Below are 13,093 nucleotides of genomic sequence, written 5' to 3' on the forward strand. Positions count from 1 at the left end.
AAGTAGGGTGGAAGGGTCTATAGTCGCACAGATGATCAATGAAGAAACTTCAAACTTTGCCGAGTACTACTTTCCAGCAGAAGTTCAGACCAAAAACAGAAGACCTGCTCGGCATGATGATAGAGGCGAACGGGCAACATATCATTGGAAGGTTCCAGACATTTTCACAGACGTTGGACGACTTAGCGGAAAACCAAAAGACCGTCGACTTACTGATCAGGAGCGCAGTCATTTGCAAACATATTTACTCACCAACTGCGAAGATGTTCTTCAATATGAAAGGATTTTCATGGCAGAAAAGCGGTTAGAATATAGATACGCCACAGAGGACGAACTAGAAGAAATGAAGCAGAGAGAATTTGGTGGATGGATGTTTACCTATGTGAGTGATGGTTTGGCCAGAGGTGAAACATTTGACGATTGGATACGCGAGATGGTCGTTGGACCAAACTTTGTTGTGAAGTCATATCCGAGATTTTGTACTCGAGGATATGCATTCACAACTCAGAAGAGGAGACGTTCGAGTACGACTTACGATGCTGGTGTTTGTTCTGCATCAGGAGATGATGTATACTACGGACACATAAATGAGATTTTGGAAATCAAGTATTTGGGCATGGTTGGATTGCGCTGTACTGTTTTCTATTGTGACTGGCACGACAACACTCCAGATCGAGGTGTGAGAACAGATGCATTTGGTGTTACATCAGTAAATTCAAGACGGAAGCTGCAATATTATGATCCTTTCATTCTTGCTTCTCAGGCCGATCAGGTTTGTTATATCAAGTACCCCCGGGTAAGGAACAGAGATGATCCATGGGTTACTGTTACAAGACTCAACCCGAGAGGCCGAGTTCAGGGAAGTTCTGAGCTGGAAGACCCACTACAACCAAGCACATCCGGCAACTTAAGTGCAGCAGAAGATTTAGGTGGAGTTGGCCTTGTAGTCGATTTAACTGACTTCGGAGGAGAAGCCGCCGTTCACGAAGAGGATGAACCAGTGATTGGAGAGTTTCACCAAGATCCAGATTCAGATTCATCTGGTGATGACGACTCGGAAGAAGACTAGCCTCGACCTTTTTTTTTTTTTTTTTTAAAGGAAAATTTCGAGGAAATTCCGAGGACAGATAGGTTTTCCTCGGAATTTCCTCGGAATAGATCTTCTCGATTGAAAACCCCAAGTTCCTCGGAATTCTGTCGGAAAATTCCGAGGAAATTCCGAGGAACTCTTTTTGTTTGTCGGAATTTCCTCGGAAAATACCGAGGAAATTCCGAGGAGATGGGGATTTGATTATAGATTCTTTTTCCTCGGAATCTCCTCGGTATATTCCGAGGAAATTCCGACGAACATAAGGATTTCCTCGGAATCTCCTCGGTATATTCCGAGGAAAATCCGAGGAACTGGGGGTTTTAAATCGAAAACAACGTTTTACGGATTGAATAACACGTATATAACCTTCATTAAGTGTCATAACCAGATTATGATGTTTGGAACTATGAACTTTGGTGTTTTATCCAATAACAAACACTTTTACGATTGCATGAACGAAAACCACACAACGTAAGAGAAACACTTATACACTTTAATAAACGGTAAAGGGAATACTTAGAATTATTTTTGAAATTGTGTTATTTCATGGTTTATGATCATCTATACAAAGAATCCTCAATGGTATGCATTATAATTGTATAAGAAATGAAATACGGCGAAAATAATCGATGTTTTAAAACCCCAAACCCTGGTTCCTCAGAATTTCCTCGGAGATTACCGAGGGTATTCCGAGGAAACTGGATTCGTCGGAATATTTTCATCTAACCGGGTAAACGAAGCCGCCAAATATTTCGGGAAAATTGAATCATAGAATTCCGAGGAAATTCCGACGGAAGTATAAAATATTTCCGAGGAAATTCCGACGGATATTTTCCGTCGGACGCCTCATAAGATTAGGGCGAGCCCGATCTTCTTCCCCATTTCTCTCTTTCTCTCCGCGCCGCTGCACATCTCCTCTCGCGATTCCGGCGATTTCCGGCGATTCCACCGTTCTCTCTCCCGTTTTTCCGGCGATTCTCCCCTAATCCTCCCCCATAATCATGTAAGAACCCTATCCCACTCTTTTAGGTTAGATTTGTATGGTTTTTAAGTAGATTTGATGATTTTGGAATGAGATTTATAGATTTTGTTAGGGTGAATGGTAGATTTGTGTAAAATGGAGTTTGATTATGTATTTCACTTGATTTGAATTTTTTTTTTAGTTTTTATCAATTTTGTGGTTATAAAAATCGAATTTGAAATTATATATATATATATGAAAACGTTTTTTGTATATAAAATCTATTTTTGCATTTTAAATTCATTTATAAATTTATTAAACATTTTTAAAATCTATAAAACTTTTTTTAAGATTAAAAATCATTTATATAATATTTAAAAACATTTTTTTTATTTTATATGTAAAATATAAATTTATATATTTATTAAACATTTTTAAAATTTTTAAAGTATTTTTTATTTATTAAAACTTTTTTTATTAATTATTAAACTATTTATATTTTTGTGATTAAAAACTATGTTTTTAAACTATTTTAATTTAAACTGTTTTTTTTAATTAAAATTATTAGAACTAATTTTTAAATATGTTTTTTTTTAATTTACATGTCTAATGATGATCAGATCCGGCCTCGCCAGCGTCGTAGCCGGGGTGGTATGGGGAGCCAGTCTCGGGGTTCTTCCAGCCATGTTCAGGATTCCGTTTCGCCCCACAGCTCATACCAAACATCTCCCTCTCCATTACTCGCTCCTGCTGCTCCCTCTCCCGCTGCTGCACCCGCTCCTGGTCCCGCTGCTGCACCCGCTCCTGGTCCCGCTGCTGCACCTGGTCCTCTGGGAGTGATGAGGGTTGCGGAGTTGGTTCGACAGCCCGGTCGTGACCATCTTCCCTATCTCACTGAGTATCCACATGGACATGGTCAAACATGGTAATTTAAACTTTTATTTTTTAAACTATTTTTAATTTTTAAACTATTTTTTTATTAATAATTTATTTTTTTGTTAGGTTCAACCGATCCGGGAACGGGATCAGCGCATGGATCAACCGTATGATGTACTCGGCCCTCGACAGCGGACATCCGACTTTCACTCACTTCCCTGTCGAGAAGCAGCATCTGTGGTTTCAGCAGTTTGCGGTAAGTATTCTAATTTTTAAATTATATTTTTTATATTATTAAAACTATTTTTTGTAATTATTAAACTATTTTCTATATTTATTAGACATTTTAAATATTATTAAAACTTATTTTTGTAATTATTAAACTAATTTATATATTTATTAGACATTTTAAATATTATTAAAACTTATTTTTGTAATTATTAAATTATTTTTTTAATTATTAAACTATTTTTTATTTATTAAAACGACGATTTTTGTAATTTTTAAACTATTATATTTTTGTGCTTAAAAACTATTTTTAAACTATTTCAGCAAGAATTCAACTGGAATGCCGATGATACGCTCTCTATCTATCACCATTTTGTCCATAAAGTTATGGACAACTATGGGAAGCAGATGTACGAGTGGAAGAAGAAGTGGGAAGTAAACAAGGTAGTTTTTAATTTATTAACAATTTTTAATTTATTAAACTATTTTTAAAATTATTAAACTTTTTTTTTTAAATTAAAAGGTCCCAAAGTCGATGAACGGCACGGTCTGGAAGGAGTTGTGTGCGCATTGGGATAAAGAAGAGACGAAAGAAACTTCTTCCACCAACTCCAACAACCGCAGGAGCGACCGTAAAGGAAAGGGCATCTACAAGCATAACTTGGGTGCTCAATCTATTGCCACTCTGGCGGATCGCATGGTAAGCTCAACCGCTTTTTCTTCAATTATTTAAGTTTCAGAATTTTATTTTTTTTGCATTTTCAAATCTCTAATGTTTGTCTAATTTATTTTTTTTCAAGGCGGAAGAAAATGAAGGCCACCCAGTTGATGATCTCGCCCTTATGAAAAGGGCGTATACCAACAAGAAGACCGGCCAGATTGATGATGGTCTTGTGAGGGACGTGGTCGACCTGGTCCAGACTCAGGTGTATGACGAAGTGTCTCAGCTTCAAACCGATGATGACGATTCGACGGCCTCGACCAACTTGTCTCGGGTTCGAATCAACGAAATCGTTGAATCGGTAAGTTTTTTTTTTTAAAAGTTCAATTTAATTATTTCTTGATTTTTATTTTATCATCAATTTAAATTATCTTAACTTCGTTTTATTTATATTTCAGTCGGTTCCAAAGAAAAAGGGACGTTTGGTCGGTTTGGGTCGTCGCTCCCGGTCGGCTGCTCCTTCTTCTGCACCACATGCGTATGTTGATCCAGAAGTTCTTACGGCTCAGCTGAAGGACAAGGATGATCGGATATCTGCGTTGGAGGCTCAGATGGCAGCTCAACAGGCGGGCTATGAGACCCAGAAGAGGCTGAACGAGCAGATGATGGACATGATGAAGAGGATGTACCCGAACGAGACGTTCCCGAACATTCAAGACCCGTAGTTTTTTTTTTTCCAAAAACTCTGAATGTTTTATTTAAATTTGAATATTATCTACTATGTTTTATTTTATGTTTTATTCAATTTTAATTTTAAATTTTAAAAATTTTAATTTTTTTCCAAAAAAAAATAATTTTTAAAAAAAATAAATTTTTTAAAAAAATAATTTTTTTCAAAATTCCGAGGGAATGGAGGTCCTCGGATAATTCCGAGGAACTTTTATCCCTCGGTAAATTCCGACGAACATTAAGTTCCTCGGAATTGTCTGAGGGAAAGGATTCCTCGGAATTTTCCGAGAAACTCAATTCCCTCGGAAAATTCCGAGGGAAGAAAGTTCCTCGGAAATGTCCGAGGAACAAATGTTCCTCGGAATTTTCCGAGGAACAAATGTTCCTCGGAATTTTCCGAGGAACTTTCTTCCCTCGGAATTTTCCGATAAATATTCCGAGAAATATTTCGTCGAAACTTCCGAGGATTGGACCATCGGAATTCCTTCGGTATTTTCCGAGGAACCTTCCGACGAACATTGTGTCCTCGGAGTTTCCTCGGAATTTTGTTTCCTCGGAATTCCGTCGGAAAATTCCGACGGAATTCCGAGGAATTATGAATTTCCGAGGAGTTATTTCCGAGGACTTTTTTCGTCGGTATGTCCTCGGAATAACGTTATTCCGACGACATACCGACGATTTTTTCCCTCAGTATCCCGATGTTTTCTTGTAGTGACATACCATCTCGGTTTAACACTTTTTCTATTTCCAGACGAGACCGTTTCAGGCTTTGTCGTACTTTTTGTCGGAGAAGCGTTTCCACGTGCGGTGGTTGATCCACGTGAGAGGTTGCGATGATCTAGAGAACGGCTTATCCTCATGGGTCTTGCATTGTCACGTGCCACGGGACGGTTGAGCTTGTTGCCTTGTATAGTGGATAAGGGCTCGGATCTTGTGCTTATGCGAGGGCGAATGTACTCGGGAGATGAAAGGATGGCATTTTGGTAATTTAAGGGGATGATTTTGCCGCCGAAGATTATGTTTTCTGCCGGAGAACAGTCGTTGGAGGTTGAGGTAAGGAACTCAAAAAGCTCTATTGATCGTTTACGTTGGTCTTCAGTGGTGGTTGTTGTGGTGGCGGTGGAATTGGTGTTTTCGGTGTTGAGGGGAAGATCTCGGAGAGAGAGTGCTTCTTCTAGGTGATAGTGAAATGGCGTTGTGGGTTTAGGGTTTTGGAGATTGGTGTTTTCTGAAGTTTCCATATCTTTTTAGGGAAAGAGAGAGAGAGAAATAGAATGAAGAAAGTTTTCAAGTTTTTGTTACCACACACACATACATATATATATACTACTGTTTCAATTGTTTTAACAAAGAAAATAAATACGACAACATGCATGTTTGTTTACATCCTATCCCATTCTAGAATCATAATTGCAAGTTACCAACATCATCATTAATTCAAAGCATCCTTCTGACTAAATTGGAAAATCAGTTTATGTTTTATGTAAAAAAATCACTATATGTATGATGTATCGATCAAACCAACCGCATATCCGATTTACATATTTTGAGAAATCTATATAGCCTGTAAATATATTGTATACTCTCTATCCTGCACTAAAGGCAATCTCAAACATCATCGATTAACTTGTTCACCGATAATCTTCCCCAAACCTTGAAGAAGACGTGTTAAAATGAGTAAATTTGGTTTTAGTAATTTTTTTCCTAATCCTCTATACATGTTTACTACTCTACGAACAGAACCTAGTATATAATTATCAGACATGCTGTTTTGTTAATCAAAACCTTGCTACGTATCCACCCATGAACCAACAAAATATTCATAGCGTATAAGATTAGTGACCGCTAGATCTATATGTCATTCACATGATCATCTTATTGAATTATGATTTATTTCGTCTGAGAAAATTGTGTGATCCAAAAGTATGGTCTAGACTCTATACTGATAGTGATAGATATAGTCAAAAGTATTAAATAACTTTTACCCAATCGATTTTGAATTTCTGTGAAATAGTGATATGAAAGTTTACATTAGAATATTGCGTTTCTAATGTAGAAATTAGAATATTGCGCAACTAATTTTCCAAAGAGAAAGACTTGTATCCCAATAGTTCCCCTTCTTACATACGGATGCCAGAGTTTAGGTCCAAATATTTTTTTTTTTTGCTCTGAGGTTAATCACTATAATAAATTTATCCAAAACAGTTTTGATTTTACCAAAAAAAATACTCTTTCTCTGTTCCTAAAATATTCATATTCTAGTTTTTTCACACATTTTAATAAAACACATTAAATTTGCATAATTTTTTGTGTTTATCTTCTTTCTATAATTTTAAGCCAATAAAAAATCAATAAGTACAATTAAGTTTTTTGAAGTTTGCAATTAGTTAATAAAACATGCATTGAAAATAAAAAAAAATAGATCTTTTATGAACAAAAATTTTCTCTAGAATATGTATCCTTAATGAATGGATGGAGTAACTAATTTTCCAAGTTGGAAATACCAGTATTTCAGTATGTATTAATTATTACAAAATAGTATAGTTAAAAAACGAAATACTTTATGATTTCCTACTTTTAGTTTAGTTGCATCAGATTTTAAAGCTTTTACATAAGGATGTCTTTAGTGTACGCAATTAATGGAACCCTGCACGGCTACACCAAAAAGTTTCGCATCAATTGTTTATGTACGCCTGATATGTTGCAAAGTTTTGATAAATTATTTAGCAGATACTCATACACTGTATCATAAAATTTCATATGTATAAATAAGTACTATCGCATATATATAAGAAATTGTACATATATACTCCATGCGTTCTTAAAAGATAGATTTTTTAGTGTTTTCACACATATTAAAAAGACGCATTAAATCACTATAGTAAATTTATTGTTTTATGTAATTTTTAATTTTCAACAACTTTTAGCAAATAGTAATCTAATAAAACTAATTAATTTTTTTAAAGTTTACAATTTTCTCATAGAAAACATAAAATATACATTTTTTTGAAACAAAATATTTTTTAAAAACATGGATCTTTTAAGAATAGAGTGAGAGTGAGTATTAAATAAATACAAACTCACTAAATATATGTTATAAATAGGAATATAAAGTTCTCACTAAAAAGAACAACGTTTACACAAGAAAATGTATGAAGTATTGTTTGTGGAAAGATAGTCAGGATTAATTAAGAGGAAGACTAAGACATGGTGATTGGTTGCAAAATAAAATGAAACAAGTGTTGACGTATTAATCAGTGCGAGTAAATGAGGTTAGCGAGAAATGATGGGAAACTTTTGTCGGCCAACACTAATTGCAAACGACCATAATAGCGCACTGGTGAAGAAGCTATCCTGCTACAGAATTTAAAAAGAAAGAAATTAAAGAAAAAAACTCATGGAAGAGTAATGAAAGGTAATTAATTGTTACAGAACATAACTAAATGAAAGCAGTTAGAGCCACAAACTATACTTTTTTCCTTTCGTTTTCAAGTTACACCAACTTACGCTGCAAGGCACAAGTCATAATGAGGTTACTCATATCCTCATTGCTTGACCACAAAGTTTGATTTGTATTCCTTTTTTATAACATTTTCATATGGTGCGATTTCACTATTATCTTTAAACGCAAAAAAGTATAATGAATCATCACACAGGAGTTGGCCAAAAAGTTTTCGTTTTGTTTTGTTCTAACGTGAAAAGAAGCATGTTGGTGTACTTTGGAAAAGTAACGTTATTTGTATAGTGTACTTTGGACAAAGCCCAAACAAATCAAAATTATAATTTTGGGCTGGATACATAAATATATCTAGTAATAAGGACTTGGACGTTGAGTTTTTGAACGGGCCATTAAGAAATATCACACGATGATGCACAGTTTTGTTGGACTTCGCAACGAATCTGTTAGCCCAACCAAAACCATAAGATAGATCGAAGAGCGATTTGTGTTTTCTCCAAATTTTGGATGTGAAATACAGAAATCAATTATGCAATCATGTAAGATCATTTACGTCACCTGCCAATGTGACAATGTCCACTTGATTTTTCATTGGTCAGACCTCTTCTTTTACTAAACTACTTTCGTTTATGCAGTCGTAATCCCTTATTTATACTTTGTAGTAATAATCAATAAGAAGAGTAGTTTATGAGAAGAAACACATAAAGACCAAAAGAGGTAGTTGAAAGAGGAAAGAAACATGTTGTTATTGTTGGAGAGTCTTGTATCCTATCCACCACCAACTTCATTCCGCACGTATCAGTGTAAAACACATGCTATTAAATCACATCTACAATATTCCCCCAGCTTACCTACCCCTATACCATTCATCTTATTATAAAAATTCGTTTAAAATAATACTTCAACAAAAGGCACTTGGGAACCAAAGGTTTCAACTTTCAACCATTATAAATCCATTTGGCTCTTACATTCAAAGGTACAGACTTTGCATATAACACAACTGTTTCACAAATACACCCATCACATCTTATACAAAGTTTTGGTTTTCTTTATCATTCTGTTGTGGACTATATAACAAGGGTTGGAAAAATAGAATTGACAAAATACAAATATGAAATAAACTAAATTAAAAATGGAGAAAAAGAAGGATTATTTCCTCTTGCGATCACAACTTAATGATCATGCTGTGGCATTTCTATATATAAGTACACAGTGAATGTGTGACGGGGGGGGGGGGGGGCTTCAACAGCCTCGTTACCATACATCTCTAAGATATCTTCCACTCATTTGCAGATTCTTCACAAAGCTCTCTGCTTTTGTAGAATCCATTGATCCCTGAAACAATGACACGACAAAAGTAAGAACCCTCAAAGACTGTTTATCATGTGAGATATGGCAGTTGAGATTATGTCTTTTTAGATTTTGGGTGTCTCATACGAACCTGTTCTTGAGCTATGGTGTGGAGAGATCTGTGAACGTCTCTTGCCATGCCTTTGGCGTCACCACAAACATATACATACGCTCCTTGAGAGATCATGCTCCAGATATCAGAAGCCTGCATTGCGAATAGTTGTCAGCTCAAGAACCTGTAAAACCATGCAAAGATCTGGTTATTAAGCTCATTACCTTGTCCATCATCTTGTGCTGTACATATTCTTTGGTTGGTCCTTCACGAGAGAAGGCAACGCTTAGCTCTGAGAGTGCACCACTCTCAAGAAACCTCTGGAGCTCTTCCTCGTAGATGAAATCCTGTATTATATGACAAGACGTGAGCAACACTGAACAAACAGATGATGATGATGATGATAAGTTTTGAGTTTGGAGTAAATGAGTTTAGTTACCATTCTACGGTTTCTGCATCCAAAGAACAAAACTGATGGTCCAAGCTCAACACCAGACTCTACCAACGCCAGCCTTTCCTGAAGGAAACCTCTGAATGGAGCCAATCCAGTCCCTGGACCAATCATGATGATCGGTACCTTAGAATCTGAAGGAAGCTTGAAGTTGGATTGCCTCACAAATATCGGCGCTGAGGAACAGTTCTCACTCTTCTCATAAGGCACAGCACTCTGTTAATACAACCCAACAAAAGAAGCTCTCCTTCATATGTTTCCATGAGAAATGGCACCAAACAACAAAAAGATCACACAACTCTATTTTACCTTCATCCAAGTGGAACACACTCCCTTATGAATCCTTCCTGTTGGCATCTTCTCGTGTACTAGTGCACATGTGACATGAATTCTAGTTTCAGCAATCCTATACAAGATAACATGAGAATGGTCAATACACCAAAAAAAAAATCAGAAAACAAAAGACCAAGAAGACAGTGAGAAGTAACTCACTTGAGAGATGATGATATTGAATAGAACCTCGGCTGCAACCTCGGAGCGACTGCGGCAAAGAAGACACCAAGTGGCGGCTTAGCTGAAGGAAACTCGGCCATTACCTCGAGTAGACTTCTTTGACTCTCTACTACCCACTTTGAATATTCATCCTGATGTTGTTGAAAAGACAAAAACAATTATAATACTTGCAAGAGAATGAAAAAAAAATCAATAACCGCATGGCACAAACCTTTCCAGCAGGTGAAGCAAGGTGTTTTAATCTCTCTGCTTCGGTGGGGTTTGATGCATGAGCAGCCAAAGCTACTAAAGCGGACTGCAAGAAGACAAGCATGAATACAAATTGACTTTTGTATGATGATTAGATGTGAAGCCAACCAACCAACCTTTTTAGGAGAGCTCAAAAGACATGCATAGCGTTTAAGAGCTGTTCTCAAGTTGCAAGGTGGGAATGGAGGAGGAAGAGAGGTGCTGATTGGTGTGCCATCTTCTTTATCAGAGTGAAGGGAGAAATAAGTATCAGGTGAGATATCCAGCAACCTAAGCGCTTCCTCTACAGTTTCATTCAAGTTATCACAAAGTACACCAACATGATCTCCAGTTTCATACCTGACATACAAAAACATTATGTTAATTATGTTATTCTGTACACACATTCTAAAATAGCAGTAAAACTCACGTTAGTCCACTCCCGGCAATGTCAAACTCCAGATGGGTGCAGGAACGGTCAGACTCTGGAGTATGAAGCTCCCTTCTCACAGCAACATTTGCCCTTTAAAATCACCAAAACAAAGCAAAGATTAGATCAAACTAATAAGACAATAACTATAAGAAGAAAAGAGAAGAAGCCTCACCTGTAAGGATGTTGAGCGTCAAAGACTACATGACCATTCCCATTAGCCAAGTTTTTCTCATTCAACGCATCTTCAGAGTTGTGAATAGAAACTCTGTATTCTAGCACAGCAGCAGTGTATGGTGTAACAGCTGTATCACCTTCTTCCCTTAGCAGTGTATCCAACTCTGGCCACAATGCTTCTCTCCTGCAAGAGATGATAACAAACTGAGCTCAGAAAAATAAAATTTAAAAACAAATATCCAAAGTAGGAATGTATATAGACCAAGTAAATACCATGCGGTGAAGTCATCTTCAATACACTGGTCATCATCTCCAAGACCAACATGTACAAGACGGTGTGCACCTGAAACAAACCAAGTCTTCATCAAGTTAGAAAACTATAATACAAGACGAATGATAAAAAATAAAGAAACAAACAAACCTTGTTCCACAAGAATGTCATCTACAACTTTGGCAACCTGCAACACATATTTACAACAAAAAAAAATTAAAATAGTGTAAACAAGATCATAATTTAAAAAAACATAAATAAAGATTCCATTTAAAAAAAAAAAACCTTATTAAAATGTTCGTATTGTCTGTTTCCTAATCCAAACACACCATACTTCAAGTTCTTGAGCCATTCTCCTCTGTCATTCCCCTGTAACACACATGACACATGTACAAAACTTGAGAAACAAGTAAACATTAAACACATTCGTTACAGCAACTAACTAACCCCAAGCAACAAAAAGACTCACCTCGGTGAACCATTTGTAGAATCTCGCCGCATTGTCTGTTGGCTCACCGTCTCCATATCTACACACCAACAAGATTGTAAAAATCAAGATCAACTTCAATAAAGACAAAACCAGAGCTTAAAAAAAAACAAAAAAACTAACGTGGCTAAGAAGAAGAAAGCCACATCCTCTTTCTTCAACTTCTCCTCGTACTCATCATCATCAGCCGCGTAATCGTCCTGTTAAAACAAATCAGAATCAGAATCGAAATAAACAAGAAAGGTTTAAGCTTTTTTAAAAGGGTACATACCAAATCAACGATTTTGAATCTGATCTTCTCGTATCTTGCTTTAGCTTCTTCTCCTAAAGCCTACAAATTATCAAAAAGTTAACTTTCATCATCTTCACTCTGTTTTGAACCAAAGCTCTGTTTTGAACCAAAGCTCTGTTTTGAATCAAAAGCTCTGTTTTGAATCAAAAGCTCTGTTTTTGAATCAAAGCTCTGTTTTTGAATCAAAAGCTCTGTTTTTGAATCAAAAGCTCTGTTTTGAATCAAAAGCTCTGTTTTGAACCAAAAGCTCTGTTTTGAACCAAAAGCTCTGTTTTGAATCAAAGCTCTGTTTTGGACCAAAGCTCTGTTTTGAATCAAAGCAACTTACTTTAGCAAACCCTTCAGCAGTTCCGGTCTGCGTTCCGAAAAAGATTGTGACTTTCTTCCTCCCATCATCAACCTCTTCGTCACGAGGCTTAATCACCAACGGCTTAAGCGTTGTCTCGACGCGTTTGGAGCTGTTCCCGGAGGAGCCGCCGGATCTTCTCCAGACGAGCATGACGATGCAGCCGATGAGAACAGCTATGGAAGTGGTGACAATCATGGCGAGGTGGCGATTCTCGGTGAGGATTGAGCTCAATTCGGCTGCGACTGACTCGTAAGCGGAGGCATTCGCCGGGTCGGAGACGACGACGGGCTCTCCTTTGATGATGGCGGACATGAGATCAAAGGGAGAGACTTTCATGGGTGTTGAGGACATGGTGGCGTGTTGGTGTGCTGCCTAGACGAAGAATGAGAAGAAGAAGATCTCTCTCTCTGAATTGGAGCGTTTGGTTAGGTGTGGTGTAGGTGAGAGAGAGACTCTTTTGAGAGAATGAAATTAAATATGAAAACACACAG

General features: G+C 36.8%; 1 protein-coding gene across 1 annotated transcript; it reads right to left on the reverse strand.

Annotated features, from left to right (window-relative positions):
- Positions 1-8,929: 8,929 nt before the first annotated feature.
- LOC106391141 (NADPH--cytochrome P450 reductase 2) lies at positions 8,930-13,093 on the reverse strand. The gene is made up of 17 exons (XM_048781087.1): positions 12,582-13,093; positions 12,233-12,292; positions 12,085-12,161; positions 11,944-12,001; positions 11,760-11,843; positions 11,625-11,661; positions 11,477-11,546; positions 11,202-11,387; positions 11,027-11,119; positions 10,734-10,956; positions 10,580-10,663; positions 10,348-10,499; positions 10,165-10,261; positions 9,844-10,071; positions 9,629-9,751; positions 9,444-9,557; positions 8,930-9,337 (listed from the first exon to the last, which is right to left on the reverse strand). Exons 1-17 carry the CDS (start codon positions 12,951-12,953, stop codon positions 9,257-9,259), a joined length of 2,139 nt encoding a protein of 712 aa, XP_048637044.1. The 5' UTR covers positions 12,954-13,093; the 3' UTR covers positions 8,930-9,256.

Source organism: Brassica napus, chromosome A1 (genome assembly GCF_020379485.1).
Source record: "Brassica napus cultivar Da-Ae chromosome A1, Da-Ae, whole genome shotgun sequence".
Classification (NCBI taxonomy): Eukaryota; Viridiplantae; Streptophyta; class Magnoliopsida; order Brassicales; family Brassicaceae; genus Brassica; species Brassica napus.

Bases quoted from the DNA above. Each gene is read 5' to 3' on its own strand.
- LOC106391141 (XM_048781087.1), bottom strand. From the start codon at position 12,953: ATGTCCTCAACACCCATGAAAGTCTCTCCCTTTGATCTCATGTCCGCC. The intron at 10,500-10,579 runs GTTTGTGCCATG...CAACAACATCAG, and splicing joins TTGCTTCACCTGCTGGAAAG to GATGAATATTCAAAGTGGGT. The intron at 10,072-10,164 runs GTAAAATAGAGT...TTGTATTAACAG, and splicing joins TGTGTTCCACTTGGATGAAG to AGTGCTGTGCCTTATGAGAA.